Source organism: Hibiscus syriacus, unplaced genomic scaffold (assembly GCF_006381635.1).
Source record: "Hibiscus syriacus cultivar Baekdansim isolate YM2019G1 unplaced genomic scaffold, ASM638163v2 tig00113719_pilon, whole genome shotgun sequence".
Lineage (NCBI taxonomy): Eukaryota > Viridiplantae > Streptophyta > Magnoliopsida > Malvales > Malvaceae > Hibiscus > Hibiscus syriacus.
Window position 1 is genome coordinate 577,083 of NW_024063467.1, and position 16,423 is coordinate 593,505.

A 16,423-nucleotide genomic window follows, 5' to 3' on the forward strand; every position below is an offset into this window, starting at 1 on the left:
AAATATTAATTAGGTTTAAGTTGTTTTGGAAGAATGTTTCCCTTTGTGTTTCTGTTTGTATTTTGTGATTTTCCATGTAAATAAGAGGAAAGAATGTTATGAAAAAGAAATTAAAGTAAGATGGGGATACTAGGGTTATGTAGACTCATGAAATGGATTGCTCATCTTTTGCTTTTCTAGCTTACCTTTGTTCAATTTAAAGTTCCTCATTAGGGATTTGTGATATAGAAAGTATCAGTTATAACACTGCAATGAAATTGAAATCTTTTCTCTTGTACATCTTCCTGATTCCATTTGTTTTTTTTTTAAGAAAGCATGATATATAATATCTGGGGGCTAGAGTTACTTCACTTTTCGTTGATCTAGCTACTAATGTTTCTCCTGTTTTGTTATGTATTTTAATAAATCTTGTGTGGTGTAATTGTTTTGCAGGTTGCATTGATTTATCTGCTAATAGTGTTCATTAGAGAAATAGTGCAACTTTGTTCTCGAGATTCATCTTGTATTGTATTCGATTTAGGTGCATAAGACACGCTTCAGATAATTGATCAAAAAGAGTTGTGTGCTTAGTCATGGATTCTTTGTGGAAACTTTTATATTTACTTGAGCCTGCCCCGCTTACTCTTATACTTACGGCGGTGGCTGTGACATTTGGATCTGCATTTTGTGCTCTGAATTATGGGAAAGAAATGGAACGGAATCATGACTTGTCAGAAGCATCAATTACTCTAGATAAGTCCCAAGCACTAATGATCCCAATAATGAGCTCCTGCAGCTTACTTCTGATGTTTTACCTTTTCTCTTCTGTCTCGCAACTCCTGACCGCATTCACAGCAATTGCATCTGTTTCATCCCTATTCTTCTGTCTATCCCCTCACGTGCCTATTGAAGTCACATTTGGTTTGGCTGACCCATTTGTGTCTCGGTGTTGTTCAAAGTCATTTACCAGAATACTTGGCTTACTGTTATTGGCATGCACCCTCACGGTTGCATCTTGGCTTGTTTCAGGGCATTGGATTTTGAACAATTTGTTAGGTATCTCCATCTGTATTGCATTTGTCAGTCATGTGCGTCTTCCAAACATTAAAATATGTGCGATGCTTCTAGTATGTTTGTTTGTGTATGACATATTCTGGGTTTTCTTCTCTGAAAGATTTTTCGGGGCCAATGTCATGGTGTCAGTAGCAACACAACAAGCTTCAAACCCAGTTCACACTGTTGCTAATAGTTTGAGTCTCCCTGGCTTACAATTGATCACAAAAAAACTAGAACTGCCTGTAAAGATTGTTTTCCCAAGGAATTTGTTGGGTGGTGCATCCCCTGATGGGAGTTCAGCTGACTTCATGATGCTTGGTCTTGGTGATATGGTATGAAAACCTTTCTCTTCAGTATATGAAAAAGTAGTTTTTGTCAACTTTTGAAGGTGTTTTATTTTATAAAATCAGTAGTTATCCTTGCATTTCATTTGATTTTGATCTCAGTTCTTTTATGAATTAACATGGAGAATATTCAGATCGGTGTCTCCTATGTTGTTCAAGGATTAATCACTTGGGCAAGTTCACTGGGCACAGTACTATTTTTTATGCATTGAGATTCTGTTTAGAGTTTAATTTTTTTTGAATCCGTTATTCTCTTTGCATATACCCATGCTATGCATCATGCAATGCACTTGAATATTTGCACGTCCGTTGTTACACTTACTGGACAAGCATTTAACCTTAAACCGTCATCTTCAAGCTTGAGAAGTCTATTTTTATTGTCCATGTTCCCACCATGATTGTTATTGGAAGAACTAACAAGCATTTCCTCTCAAACAATTCTGGTTTGCAGACCACACTTGCATTCTTGCACAAGGGAGATCAATGTTCTCTGTACTTGTCGTCCAACCAGCATATTATTTCAATTCGTGTGTTTTTAGAGACTAACACTCCAACATATGCACGTGACTTCTTGAGAATAACATTGTAGCAATGTGTACCAGTTCCACACTACTTTGTTGGCTGGTGTCATCTTTGTTTTTGTATCATTAGAGTTCCTAATTGCTTTGTTTACTTCATGTAGGCCATTCCTGCCATGCTGCTAGCATTAGTCCTCTGTTTTGATCATCGAAAGAGTAGGGAAACAGTAAATCTTTTAGATTTACATTCCTCAAAGGGGCACACATACATATGGTATGCTCTTCCTGGGTATGCTGTTGGACTGGTAACCGCCCTTGCAGCTGGCATTTTGACTCACTCACCTCAACCCGCTCTTCTTTATCTGGTATTTCGTCATTACAGCTTATTGAAACCTGTTGTTTACTCTAGCAAAATTCGACTAGGTTATATTAAAGCCGTTAACAATTGTTAATAGTTTTTTTGAGTTCATGAGATCCCTGTTGCACCTCCGCATTGTTTTTGACTTGCATCCTCGGATCTTTTACACGTAGGTACCTTCAACGCTGGGACCTGTAATTTTCATCTCGTGGTTAAGGATGGAGCTACTTGAATTATGGGAAGGAACCATGCCGAGTTTCAATGACAAGGCTAGGCAAATAGAAGTCTGAGCCGCTTCTCCTTACGGCACAAGCCCCAGTTAGGTTGCGTCGTGTGACGGTCCATGGAACCTTTTGGCTGTATATTCCTTTGGATGTTCCGTCGACGAAAAGTATCGTAATTTATCAACAATTCAATGTTTCACTTTATGAAATCCGACTTTGTCAATATATTTGCCCAATGAAAGCCAGAAAACAAACTTGGCGAGCCTAGCGTTTGAACAAGAAGCAGATTAGTAGACGAACGATTTGCTCTAGTACGCTTCCTGGTCTTCCATTTCTGCCTTCCCCAGTTGATGGTAAATTATTAGAGAGCTATTCATCCTTTTCTCTGCTATATATTAAAATTAAGTTCAAATTAATAAGTTTTACTACTGTAGATTATATCCTTTTATTCACCATGTTATTGGAAAGTTAAATTTATTAAAATATTTATAATTAAAATTAGGATTAAATTGAGAAGATGTAAAAGCAATAAAGATTAAATGTGTCATTATGCAAATTTAAAATTAGAATCAAAATAATAGAATTTTTAAGTAATGAAAACTATATCTATTATTGGGTAAGCTACACAAATGGTCCATTGACTATAGGGTAATATTATATTGAGTTCCCTGATTATTAGAAGTTATAAATCTATTAAAACTTTTAATAGTCAGATGACTTAATAAAGTAACATCTTATAGTCGGAGATTATTTATATATTTTAATAGTCAGATGACTCAATAAAGTAATATCTTGTAGTTGAGGGACAATTTATACTTTACCCTATATTAATATACAAATCGATTAACTGCCAAGTCAATAGTTTAGATCATTAATAATGAGTGATTTGATTGATATTAGATAAAAATCTTAATGACTTATTTGAAAAGAAGAATTATTCAGTGTTCAGAATAAAATTGGACGCATAATTTTATTGACAGAAGGGTAGTTTTTCCTAAAGGAAAACATTTAAACGGCGCCGTTCCAACGACTTTCAGACTTCAAATCGCCTTTCACTAGAACGGCCGCTCGCGGCTGAAACTCAGCTTTCTTCGGTCTTTGCCCTGAATCTTCTGTTTTCGTCCTGTAGAACCGAGCTAGAAATGGGGACGTCGGTTCAGGTAACCCCAATCTGTGGAGTATACAACGAGAACCCTCTCTCCTACTTAGTCTCAATCGACGGCTTCAACTTCTTAATCGACTGTGGCTGGAATGACGTCTTTGACCCCTCCCTTCTTCAACCCCTCTCCAGGTTCTTCTTCTTCTTCAACTTTCGAAATGCCAATCGATTAACGACTTTAACGTGCTGTAGCTTGTTCTTTTTGCAGGTTTGCTTCGACGATTGACGCCGTGTTGCTCTCGCATTCCGACACGCTTCACCTTGGCGCTCTTCCGTATGCCATGAAACATTTCGGACTCTCGGCTCCGGTTTATTCCACTGAACCGGTTTATAGACTAGGCCTTCTCACTATGTACGATCAGTATCTCTCTCGCAAGGTGAAAGTTATCTCCGTTGGCCGTCGCTTTATTTATATATTTATTTTCGGAGCTTATTGAGTTGGAATTGCGTTTTGAATCCTCAATGTTTGTTGTACTAATTGTTGAAATGCTATGTTGTCTCCCAATTTCAGCAAGTATCCGAGTTCGATTTGTTCACCTTGGATGACATGATTCTGCTTTCCAGATCGTAACTCGGTTAACCTACTCGCAGAACTATCATTTATCTGGTAACTTTCTTTGGCTAATAATTATCTCAATTACATTATCCGTTGCGCGGAACTATAGTAACCTTAGTTTTATATTAATTCATCAATGAAAGTTGAAGATAATTGTAGGTCGCAAGACTTATGTTTGGAGGAATGTCATGGCCTGATAACGTAGTCCTATCATTTAAGATGTTACTTTCTCATTATATTGTCTTTGTTTCTATTACAATCTTCTAGGAAAAGGTGAGGGTATTGTGATTGCTCCTCATGTTGCTGGCCATCTATTGGGTGGTACTGTTTGGAAGATAACAAAGGATGGAGAAGATGTCATATATGCTGTAGACTTCAACCGACGCAAAGAGAAGTATATATGCTATCTTTTATGTGATCTTAGATTGCTGGTTTCTTAGCATTTACTTTTTAGACTCAGATGAATTGGTTTTATCAGGCATTTAAATGGAACTGTTCTGGAGTCTTTTGTTCGACCTGCTGTTCTTATAACTGATGCCTACAATGCTTTGAACAATCAACCTCCTAAACCGCAAAGGGAAAGGGACAGAGAATTTGTTGGTAATTTGAATATTTGATGTTGAATTTATTGGGTTATAGTGTAATTCAATTTGTCCATCCTATAATCCTTTCTACCTTAATTCACTCCAACACCTGCACTTATGGACTATGGTCGCGCAGCACACATCATACTTAATTGCGAAATTTATGCAGACATCATTTCAAGGACTCTAGAAGGTGGTGGAAATGTGTTACTACCTGTCGATACTGCTGGTCGTGTCTTGGAACTTCTCTTGGTTTTAGAAGAGGTCAGTAAGGATAATTGATTAATTAAGTGGGTTCTTTTAGTCTTCTGGTTAGCTATATTATTGATTGCAAAGTCTGAATCATTAACAGCACTGGTCATTGAAGTTTTTGAACTTCCCCATCTACTTTCTGACATATGTTTCATCAAGCACGATTGATTATGCAAAGAGCTTTCTTGAGTGGATGAGTGATGCTATAGCTAAATCCTTTGAAACTACACGTGACAATGCCTTTCTCCTGAAGTAAGTACTTTCTTTCATATAGACACTATTGATACTTGCTAGTGTCCTATTCTTTTATTTTTCTTTATATTTATTCCTCAATTTGTATCATTTATATGGCGTGAAAAATATAACCAATTTGAGCTGTAAATCATGTATATCTGTATTCATTTGGTGGAGAATTAAGTACAAGGTAGTTATGCCGACATTGCAGGCATGTCACACTTTTAGTCAGCAAGAGTGAACTTGATCAAGTTCCAGATGGTCCTAAGGTTAGTTGATTGCACCACTCTTAAATAGGAAATCTAAATGATCCTTCTCAGCCTAATATAGTTGACTGTTAGCTTTTATTTCTTTTTTAGGTTGTACTAGCATCCATGGCCAGCTTGGAAGCGGGATTTTCTCATGATATTTTTGTTGAATGGGCAGCGGATGTCAAAAATCTCATTCTATTTACTGAAAGGGGGCAGGTGAGTTCTTTACTATGTAGGAATTTAAATTTAGTTGAATTCATGCAGATTTTAGATGTTGATAAGCATCTACTTTGTGGCCAATAGAGGTTATTTACTCAAAGACCAAAGGTTTTACGCCCTTTGTCATCAATTTGAATTATTTTGTGCTTCATGGTTGTCCAAGACTCCGAGTTCCCAAGACTCCGAGTTCCCTTTTTTTCAGCATCAGGTTTATACCGTAACAATTTGTAAAACTTGTGAACCTGACATGTAATTACCATTTTGTTTGATCAAATGGTTATCTTACCTCTTCTGCCTCATAATATAGTTAGTGATACTTTGACCTGTATATGTAGTTTGGCACATTAGCTCGTATGCTCCAGGCAGATCCACCTCCAAAAGCTGTTAAGGTCACAATGTCTAAGCGGGTTCCTTTGACTGGGGACGAATTGATTGCTTATGAAGAAGAGCAAAACCGGTTGAAAAAAGAAGAAGCTTTAAAAGCTAGTCTCATCAAGGAGTAGGAATCTAAAACTTCTCATGCGTCTGATAATTCAAGTGATCCAATGGTTATCGACACTCATATAAGCATTCTTCATTAGATGGTATACTTCTTCCATTCCCAAAACTACTCAGTCTAATTGTCTTTTGAGAACTGATATACATGTTGGGGTTTTGAGCATTCAATAAACTTTTATTGTTGTGCATTACTTGTTTTCTTGTGTATTTGAATGGTTAATTCTTCTTCAAATTATGAGGGAGTGGGGTGGTTTGGTGTTTCAAAACAAAGAGAACACCAAAGTGATATTCCGACATATTGATTGATTCAAAAAGGTCAGGTGGTCTCCTGAATTGCTAAAATGCATTTAGATAAATATTTCCTTTGTGTCTCCATTATCTGTTTACATTCTTACAGTAGAGCCAACAAATAAGTTCATGTATTTGAATGGTTATTAACTATAATTCCCTTGTCATTCAACATAGAAGTTCCCTCCGTTATGTTTACGGTAAAACTAGTGAGGTTTTGTCTATTTTCATTTATTCTTGATGATATGCATTTATTTTAGAAGGAAATAGATTCCAATTATATTTCAGATGTGATAATTATAATTTATTGTTTTCGGTTTATCTCATTGAGAAGTTTCTCGCCAACCTGATGAGATATCCTTGTGTGGGATATTCATGATCCATCGTGACAGTTTGATGTATCTTTTACCTCCCCTTTTGTATCCTTAGTTATTATCTTTTATCTGCTTGTACTCTGCAGGGTTAGGTCAACATGGTGGCAGATTCCGTGATGTTCTGATTGATGGATTTGTACCCCCATCCTCTAGTGTTGCCCCAATGTTTCCTTTCTATGACAATACTTCTGATTGGGATGATTTTGGCGAGGTCATAAATCCCGATGATTATGTAATAAAGGATGAAAATATGAACCAAGCAGCTATGCGTGTTAGTGCCTGTTTCTTTGTGGCATCGGCTTGATTACTTTAGAATGTTATGTCTCTATATCTTTAATCTACCGACATTTGGGTTTGTTGAAACCGTTGTCAATTTTATGAAATTGTTTTACATATTCATCTCAGATTGGTGGGGATATGGATGGAAAACTTGATGAAGGCTCTGCTAGTTTGATACTTGACACAACGCCTTCAAAAGTCATATCTAATGAGTTAACTGTAAGTAGAATTCTTGCTCAAATCATGGTATAATCAGCTTGTTTGCTCTTCCGATCATAAGTTACTGGTATTTTGGGTCTTACTGATGATTCTGTTGATTTTGTCTACAATGATAGAAAAGGCACCCTTGTCCATATTATCGTTCGACTAAATTTCATCTACTTTCATTGTAAAGTAGTTTGAAACCTGGAAAATGGATTTCTAGTCTAGGATCATAGAGAGGATTTATCTTTTCATTTCAACTAGTAGTCTAGTATTGGTCCTTTCCGGATTGTTAGATGCCTTTAAACCTATGTTATTTGGACTCAAGTGTAGGGGTCGGACACGTGTATATATCGACTCGGGTATGGTTAGATTTTTCTAAGTTTTTTCATATATTTGGAGGATCCTTAGAGGTCATATCTCCATATCCATGTTTCGGACACGAGTGTCAAACACGAGAACTTTAAAAAAAATGAAGAGTCCGAGCAACATAGCTTTCAACTTTAATAATGTCATTGTTAACTTCTATCTTTTTTTCTATCCCAGTCATTTTTATTTTGGTTTATATGTTGTACTTACATCAATACGAAATATGTTGCTTTATTATTATTATTATTATTTTGTTTCTGAACCGAAATTTGGTTGTGAATTGATCCATGAACATTTTAGAAATTATGAGTTTGTGCTGTTAACTGCAGTATACTGAATTTTGCTGTTTATTGAACAATGTTCTGTAATGATGGTTAGGTCCAAGTGAAGTCTTCACTTATTTACATGGACTATGAAGGGCGTTCGGATGGTCGGTCTGTCAAATCAATCCTTGCTCATGTGGCTCCATTAAAGCTTGTAAGGATATTTCTTGAGGCAACTTTTTAGAATTCCTGGTTGTATATTTGCCTCATCATCACTATGGGCTGTCCACGTAAATGTTTCCTTGCACAACATGCTATTAATTGCCATGCATTTATGGCGTCCTATATGTGGATTTCCCCATCTATTCCCTGAATGTGAGACGTTCCTGTGTGGTGGAACATGCATGAAATGCACTAATAGTTGTCGAACAGTCGTAGACAGAACTTCCCTCTATGCATCTATTTAAATGTCTCTTTATTATGCTATCTCATTCTTCCATATAATTTTTTGGGGGTTTGATCTATTTTATGTGGGTGCCTGATTTGTCGTCTATTTTTTTTAACTCAGGTCTTGGTGCATGGATCAGCTGAGGCAACAGAGCATTTGAAGCAACACTGCACGAAACACGTTTGCCCTCATGTTTATGCTCCCCAAATTGAAGAAACAATTGACGTCACGTCTGATTTATGTGCTTATAAGGTATAACTCAAGAATATGTTTTCGTTTAACGTGAGGCAATCATTTCCAAAGAATTCATAATTCATTTTCTGACCTTGTGTGTAATATAGGTACAATTATCTGAGAACCTGATGAGCAATGTGCTCTTTAAAAAGGTATCTAATAGAATTTATCTTGTGATGCTGATAGCCGCCATCATTGAGTTATATTCAATCTCCATCGCTTTGTCTAAAATAATTGCAATATCAGTTGGGAGACTACGAAATAGCTTGGGTGGATGCTGAAGTAGGAAAGACAGAAAATGACATGCTCTCTTTACTACCTCTATCGACGCCAGCTCCACCACATAAATCTGTGGTCGTAGGCGATCTAAAAATGTCGGATTTCAAGCAGTTTCTTGCCAGTAAGGGTGTCAAGGTACTGCTAAACAAGTCACAGAAGAAATGGAAAAGACCTCAAACTTTCCTTATTTAGAGACCGAAATCTCAAAAAGTATAGCCCTCTTTTGATATCTGAAGGTACTTTTTTACAGGTAGAATTTTCTGGTGGGGCACTGCGATGTGGTGAGTATGTGACATTGCGCAAGGTCGGCGTTGCAAGCCAGAAGGTAAGCAATTTGGCATTTTAACTCGCTGTCTGGCAAGCTAACGAGACTGACTAGCATCCTTTACATCATCTTTTACGGACCATGATACGTTTTTTCACTCCCTTTTGTTCCCCTTAAATTTCGTTCCGTCTTAGGGTGGTGGTTCTGGTACACAGCAAATTGTAATGGAAGGCCCCTTGTGCGAGGATTACTACAAGATACGGGAATATCTATATTCCCAGTTTTATTTAGTTTAGATTGTGGAATGAATTATACAACGCGACGGCGGATGGGCTTCGCTCGTTCTCCCCCTTATTTTGCGAGCTCTGATTTGAACAACTACCCCTTATTTTGTGAGCTCTGATATCGAACGACTTCACCTTATTCCGGGGGGGCTTACGGAGGGCGGAAAGCATGGCGTTTGTGAGGCGCAGAAATTAGTTACTTTGTTTTCCCCTTTGTCTCTTCCTTAGACGGTAGAGGCATATATATGTATTTTCGGATATTTCTTTTGTTAAGACAGAATTATCAGTGACTCGATTAAAAGATTGTATGAATTGACTCGATTATTTAACAGAGAATTAAGCGTTTTTGTTAGTATCGTTAAAGTTTTAAATATAGATATATAGAGATTGATTTTGAATAAATTAGAATATAAAGATTAAATTTATAATTGTTGTATAATATATGGATAAAATTTGACCTTATCTATACTATTTTTCGTGCGTACCATATCTACTTGCACTAAACGTTTCTGAACTATGATTAAAATTAGGGTAAATTAAACTAATCATCAGAGCCGGTCCAATGAATTTTAATGCCTTGGGCGAAATAATAATTTTATGCCTATATACTTGTACCGTATAATAAACCATCCAACTTCCATTAATTTTTTTAGATTTTCGAAGGGAGAATTGATTAAGCACCGTATGACGTCTGCACTTCCAAGGGAGAATTAATTTTTTTGAATCTTCGTTGCCTACCATAAGCCTTCCATCGACCAATCAGGTGTTTTAGGCTAATTTTTTTGGGCCAAATATATATATACACACTATAAACACTAGAAAACTGATGCCTCCCTCAAGCATGCTGCCCTAGGCTAAAGCCCATCTGACACATGTATTGGGCCGGGCTTGCTAATCATCGTTGAATTTTACTCTCTTATTTTGTTCATTGTACTTTAAATTCGTTCAATTTCCTCATTGAACTTAATATATTTAGTTTTTTTTTTCATTCCACCGTTAGATAGTTAACGGCGTTAAAACGATGTCGTTTTAGAAAAACAAAACTTTCACCAAAATGACGTCGTTTTGCATCTATATAACAACTAATTTATAACGCTGTTAGTAAGAAAACGGTAAAAAAAATTCAAAGAGAAAATTGAACGAATTTAAAGTATAATGAGTGAAATAGGGAAGAAAGTATTAAATTTATACTTTGTACAACAGTTCAGATGTTAAATGTATTCAAATCCATTTTCATACTTTGACCCCCACAAAAAGCTTATAATTTCATCTCGAAACCCAAAGCACTGACATTACCCATGTTTACAAATTTGATCCACACATGTGTCCACGTTTCATGTTATCATAAAAATATTTTATGTCGGATCCGAGCTTACTTTTATTGCTCAAACATATTCTTCAACTAACAGAAAGGCATGAATGAAACCATATTGATAGTTTAAGGACTTAATTAAAATCTTTTAAATTTTAAAACCAATTAAAAATAAGGTAAAATGTGTATTTAATACATAAATTATCAATTTTGATTCATTTTAATACTTAAACTTTCAATTTTTTTTAAAATCATACCTAATATTTAAATTTTATTTCATTTTAGTACCAACCATTAAAAACTCAACACATTTAGTACATAAACTATCAATCTTGATCCATTTTAATACTTGAACATTCAATTTTTTCCAAAACTTAACATTAAGTTTTGAACGAGAGTACAAAAATGAAACAAAACTAAACTTTAGATATAATATTGAAAATATTGACAATTTAATCACTAAAATACTAAAACAAAACAAAACTAATAGTTTAGGTAGTAAACACACAATTTACCCTTAAAAATACAGACATTAAACTTGAAAATAGTTTGTATAATTGTGCATTTTATAATAACAATGGCGATAATAATAAATTGAAAAAAAAACAGCATAAATTTAAAGTAATTACTCCTTCCAATCTCTCATACCTAATTCGAATAAACAAGTTTTCGAAACGCAGATTTCAATCTCGAACAACGAAGAACAAAACATATGCAAAACAAACCACTGTCGGCTCGTAAAAGCGAACAAGCGATTAGAGAGAGACCGAGAAAACAAAGGTTTATTTCTTCTTTTCTGCACCTCCGCCATGGGCCCTGCAAGCAACATCACACAAAGAACAATATTTATTACCATTCGCAGACAATAAGGCTCCCCGAAACACACGACGATATGTTATGCTTTGCTTGTGTGAGATGTAGTATGATATTACCTCATCTTGCGAAGAACACTTGACATCTCTTCACGCTTCTTCTTTGCCCTTTTGTGAGTCCCCAACTTCCTTTTAGCTACCTTGAGAGCCCGCTTGTCCTTACCGACTTTCAGAAGCTCGGTGATCCTCTTCTCGTATGGTGCAAAACCAGCAACTTCCCGGATTAAGCTCCTAATGAAATGGACTCTCTTGCTTGTTTTCTGGAAAAAAAATTAACCAGTACAGTGACTTCTCGGACGAAACAAGCATTTCGAAAATATAGATAAAAAAGAATAAGAGATCTAACATGGTGATTTACTCCTCAATACATCTTGTCCAAGACCCTACCTCCCATGGAACACCCTACGGTTCCTCACCCTCCAAACAAAATAAATGAATGAGCACCGAGCCAGTTGCAAAATAACAGTGAGCAAGTAAATCCCTTTCAGCTTCTTCGCAGCCCAAAGGAACTCCAAATGCCAACCAAGGACCCCCTCTACAAGCCACACAGTCTTAGAACAGTAATTCAGACCTCTCTGGGGAATGAGCAACCAAAGAAAATGTGGTCCCTGAATTCGTTCCACACAGCATACAAGACCCTTCTACCTGCATCTGAAAAGCCTGCAGTCTATCCTTTGTTGAAAGCCTATTAAGAAAAACCATCTAAAAAGTGCATGGAAATGAGAAAAACATGCCAAACCAGCCTATGCCACGACACTTTCCCCTTTTCAGCCTGATAGCATTCCAGACCTTCCTCAAGGTCACCCTTGAGTCCATCACAAGGCCAGCAGTGACAACTGCCTTCAGCTTAAGTAGTGTCCTCCAAATACAACTATGACTGGGACTAGTCTGTACCTGCCAAAAGTCAGCTCCCCACAGGACATACTCATGAATCCAGGTCACCCAAATAGACCTTCCCCCCCCTGTAGGATAGCCTTAATGAACAGTATCAAACACGCATTATTTCAGGTGTTCAAATCCTTAAGTCCCAATCTCCCTCTGACTTGTGGCTGTAGATCATCTTCCACCCAACCCAAACCCTTTTAGCCCCAATGTCACCATTCCTCCAAAAAAATCTGGAGCAAAACTACTCAATACGGGTAAGACCGGACTTAGGAATGACCAACTATCGACTCCAGTAGTTCTGGATACTGGACATCACCACTTGAATCAACTGAGCCTTCCCCGCATATGAAATATTCCGAGCAACCCAAGTATGAAATCGAACCTCAATTCTATCCACTAAAGGCTTGCAATCAACCAACCAACAAGAGTTTCCTAGCAACCAAGGGAACCTCAAAGTATCTCACTTGGAGCCTTCCAATTTCATTACAGTCGATTTATTCCATGAATGAAATGATTGTCGGTCAATATCAAGAGAAGGATTTGTTTAGTCAGAAGATTAACACATTTTGATTTTAAGTTGATCTAAAATATAAAAAAGTTTTAATTTTTAGTTTCTAGATCGTTGTCTCCTTTCGTCATTGTTTCTATCGTCATTCAATAGTTTTCTCAATACAAAAGATCGCCAAACTACTCATCTTCTTCATATCTTTATTTATTTAGTTTCAACTTATGAAGAAATCTTCTAATATCCTTAAATCTCAATCGAAACTAGAAGATAAAATTTTATGTTTACCACTTTCAATTGTTGGATCAACTTGAAATCAATTATGTTATCTTTTCGGTTAACTACTTCAAATACCACAAACTTTTGCTGACTCGTTTATATCACAAACGTTTTAATTTTATTAATTTTAGCACCAATTTTTACGTTTAAGTGTAATTATACCACTTTGTGGTTAATAGTTTAATGAGACAATGACATGATAACGATATGCCTAGGCGTTGCTAATGTGGATGCCACATCTAAACGACGCCATTTTGACGTTTTTATTTTAATGTTCAAAAAACTCAAAATGATGTTGTTTTACTTAAACCCTAATTTTTCTAGGGACTAAACTCAAATTTTATCATTATTTTTTCTCTTCTTCCTCATCTTCACCTGCATCTCCTTTTCCATTGTTTTCTTGGCAACAAACCAGATGGTTACCAAAAATTCAGAGCATTTTTGAATACCCAACTTCAAACTTGCTTTTAATCACATTAGCACCGCCTATATACTTCCCCTGATGAAAACCTTGGGCAAACTCTGTCTTCTGTTTCAAAACACTTTGCAACTCTTTCTTGTAAGCAGCATCCATGGAAATATCTCTCTCATCAGCCCAAACCCCAAACCCTCTAAATATCATCTTGACAGCGTAACAATCCTCGTAAGTCCTTCGAATCCCCCCTAAGTTAGTTAAATAAACAACGATTCGATCTTCTGTTCCCGGTAACCTTATCAAAGAGTTGTTAAGGCTTGAAGAGAAGCAATACACACTTGATTTCGAGGTTCTTAAAGCAACCTTGGGAGAAATTTCCTTAGGACTTGCCGAGTTCGATGAAGACTTGGCGGATTTGAACAAATTGCAGAGCTGTTTAACTTTGCCTTTGATGGAGCCGAGTGAAATGTAGAACTTGGAAATTGAAGCTGCTCGATTAAGAGACGATGGCTATTGAGAAGAAGATGAAGTTTGGGGCTTTTCGACTCAGCTCCCATCGGGTTCATAGTAAACGAGCGGTTCAAGAACAACGGCCTTCAATGTTTTGAATTTTTGGTAACCATCTGTTTGGTTGCCAAGAAATTCATGGAAAAGGAGATGCAGCTGAAGATGATGAGGAAGAAAGGAAAATATAATGGGAAAATTTGAATTTAGTCTCTAGAAAAATTAGTGTTGAAGTAAAACGATATCATTTTAGATCTTTTGAGTGGTGCTGTAAATGAGACGAGATAGATCACGAGTTATTCGAGATTGACTCGATCAAGGCTCGATAAATATTTAGATCGAATGGACTCGATTCAAGTTTTTAACGAGCCGAAACGAACTACTCGATATTCGACTCGAAAAGCTCGTGAGCAGCTCGAAAAAATATTATATTATAATTTTAGATTTTTTAAAATTATATTATTAAAAATATATTAAAAATACATTATTGATAATTATAAAATTTTAAAAATATATTAAAAATTCTATAATACAACTAAACCATATTGTAATGCATTTAATATTAATATAATATATTGTACTTACCTCATAAATCGATACCAAATTGATTAATTAATGTATTTGTAATGAACCCTAAACCCTAAACTATAAACCCTTAATACTAAATCATAAATCCTAAACCCTAAACCCTAAATTCGATTATGTGATAGGAGTTAAGTTATGCACATGAAGGTAACATACAAATTATGCAAAATGATGTTATGTGACTCCTAAATAAATCATGTGCATACTTATACATAAACATATCAACATGCAAAATAAATATAGACAACTTGCTGATTGAGACATGATTTTATCATATCTTAATAATAACTATCGACACCGTCATTGCTTTCAAGCACTGACTCACAAACATAATATTTCAAGAACTGACTCGACGACATAATGTAAACGGAGGTTTGATGTACAAATACAACTAAAACGATGTGATCATATTTTATAATACCATAGTCAACAAGTTAACATCAATATCATGCAATCACCAATTTTTTTTAATAAAAAATGACGAGTTTGAATCATATGAATAGTAAAGGTAAATACATGATAGGATTATGATATATATAATTATAAACAATTAAAGCGTTTTAGAATGGAAGTAGAATTTGGGATAGTTATAAAGTAATATATGTTTAAAATTTTCTTTATCAATTAACAATGCTCACACATCCTAGGATGGTCCATCGTAGATGGTGACTATTCGATTTCAAATTTCATGAGTCGTTTGTCTCGACCCCAAGTCTGAATCTAGTGGTTGTTTCACCATAAAATGTCTTAAAACCCATGCATATCAACTGAAATGTTTGGCCATACATTTGGATCCATGTATTCTGGTTTTAGTTCGGATCAGTTTCTTAATTAATGAAAGGTTGATTAAATTAGAGCATCTTCAAGACTAGAAACTACAACAAGCAATGGAATGGTGAGAACTCAAACAAAGAGTACACAACGAAACCCAGTTCAGTACAAAGGGAACACAATTCATTTATGCACAGAATTTTCATCCTTGTGGGACATACATATTCAAGGTAAGAAAATATGGAAAAAGGGTTGCAAAAATTAGGGGACACGAAATCAAAACGACAACTGTAATGTGTAAGCGGTCATGGCGAAACCCGAAATAGTTTTCAAGCAAAGAGGCCATTGTCATGGCTTCATCGAATACCATAATTTAGGGTTTTCTTGCCGCCTGGCAAGTTGTTTTCTATTTATCCAAGATCGGGTTTTCTTGTCGCATGGCAAGTTGTTTCTGTGAGTGTTTAGTTTTTGTTTTCCCTGTTTTAACTTGCGTTTTTACTGTCCCTCATTTGCTCGTAAGGGTGATTTGGAGAGGGGTCTGAAAGAATTAAATTTGGGGATGAGGAATATGAGAGTTTGGTGCTTGATCACATCAATGTAGAGCCGCTTGTTTCGTTCGAGAATTGTCTTGCAGGGAGGTTCCATTTACAACCATGGGAAAGTGGTGGATGAACAAAAGGAAGAGGAAGGTATGTATTGATCCCAGTATCCCACATCGGTAGGTTTAGGTAAGCTTTGCGTTGGGGATATTATAAAAGTCGAGGATACGCATGTCTAAG

The 16,423-nt window shown here is 36.0% G+C and overlaps 2 protein-coding genes and 1 pseudogene across 2 annotated transcripts; 2 read left to right on the forward strand and 1 right to left on the reverse strand.

The window, feature by feature from the left end:
- The first annotated feature begins 398 nt into the window (after nt 1-398).
- LOC120186610 (signal peptide peptidase-like 1) lies at nt 399-2,775 on the forward strand. Its single transcript, XM_039190495.1, has 3 exons — nt 399-1,367; nt 2,062-2,262; nt 2,429-2,775. The coding sequence occupies exons 1-3, from the start codon at nt 573-575 to the stop codon at nt 2,543-2,545; spliced, it is 1,113 nt and encodes a 370-aa protein (XP_039046426.1). The 5' UTR covers nt 399-572; the 3' UTR covers nt 2,546-2,775.
- Nucleotides 2,776-3,560: 785 nt separating this feature from the next.
- Nucleotides 3,561-9,813, forward strand: LOC120186629 (annotated as a pseudogene).
- Nucleotides 9,814-13,799: 3,986 nt separating this feature from the next.
- Nucleotides 13,800-14,431, reverse strand: LOC120186742. The gene is made up of 2 exons (XM_039190612.1): nt 14,405-14,431; nt 13,800-14,294 (listed from the first exon to the last, which is right to left on the reverse strand). The coding sequence occupies exons 1-2, from the start codon at nt 14,429-14,431 to the stop codon at nt 13,800-13,802; spliced, it is 522 nt and encodes a 173-aa protein (XP_039046543.1).
- Nucleotides 14,432-16,423: the final 1,992 nt, after the last annotated feature.

What these genes read in the sequence shown, in the direction of transcription:
- LOC120186610 (XM_039190495.1), top strand. Translation starts at nt 573, where the DNA reads ATGGATTCTTTGTGGAAACTTTTATATTTACTTGAGCCTGCCCCGCTT. An exon ending in TGCTTGGTCTTGGTGATATG is followed by an intron (nt 1,368 to 2,061) that starts GTATGAAAACCT and finishes TACTTCATGTAG; the next exon opens with GCCATTCCTGCCATGCTGCT. An exon ending in AACCCGCTCTTCTTTATCTG is followed by an intron (nt 2,263 to 2,428) that starts GTATTTCGTCAT and finishes TTTTACACGTAG; the next exon opens with GTACCTTCAACGCTGGGACC.
- LOC120186742 (XM_039190612.1), bottom strand. Translation starts at nt 14,431, where the DNA reads ATGAATTTCTTGGCAACCAAACAGATG. An exon ending in TCTTGGCAACCAAACAGATG is followed by an intron (nt 14,295 to 14,404) that starts GTTACCAAAAAT and finishes TCTTCTCAATAG; the next exon opens with CCATCGTCTCTTAATCGAGC.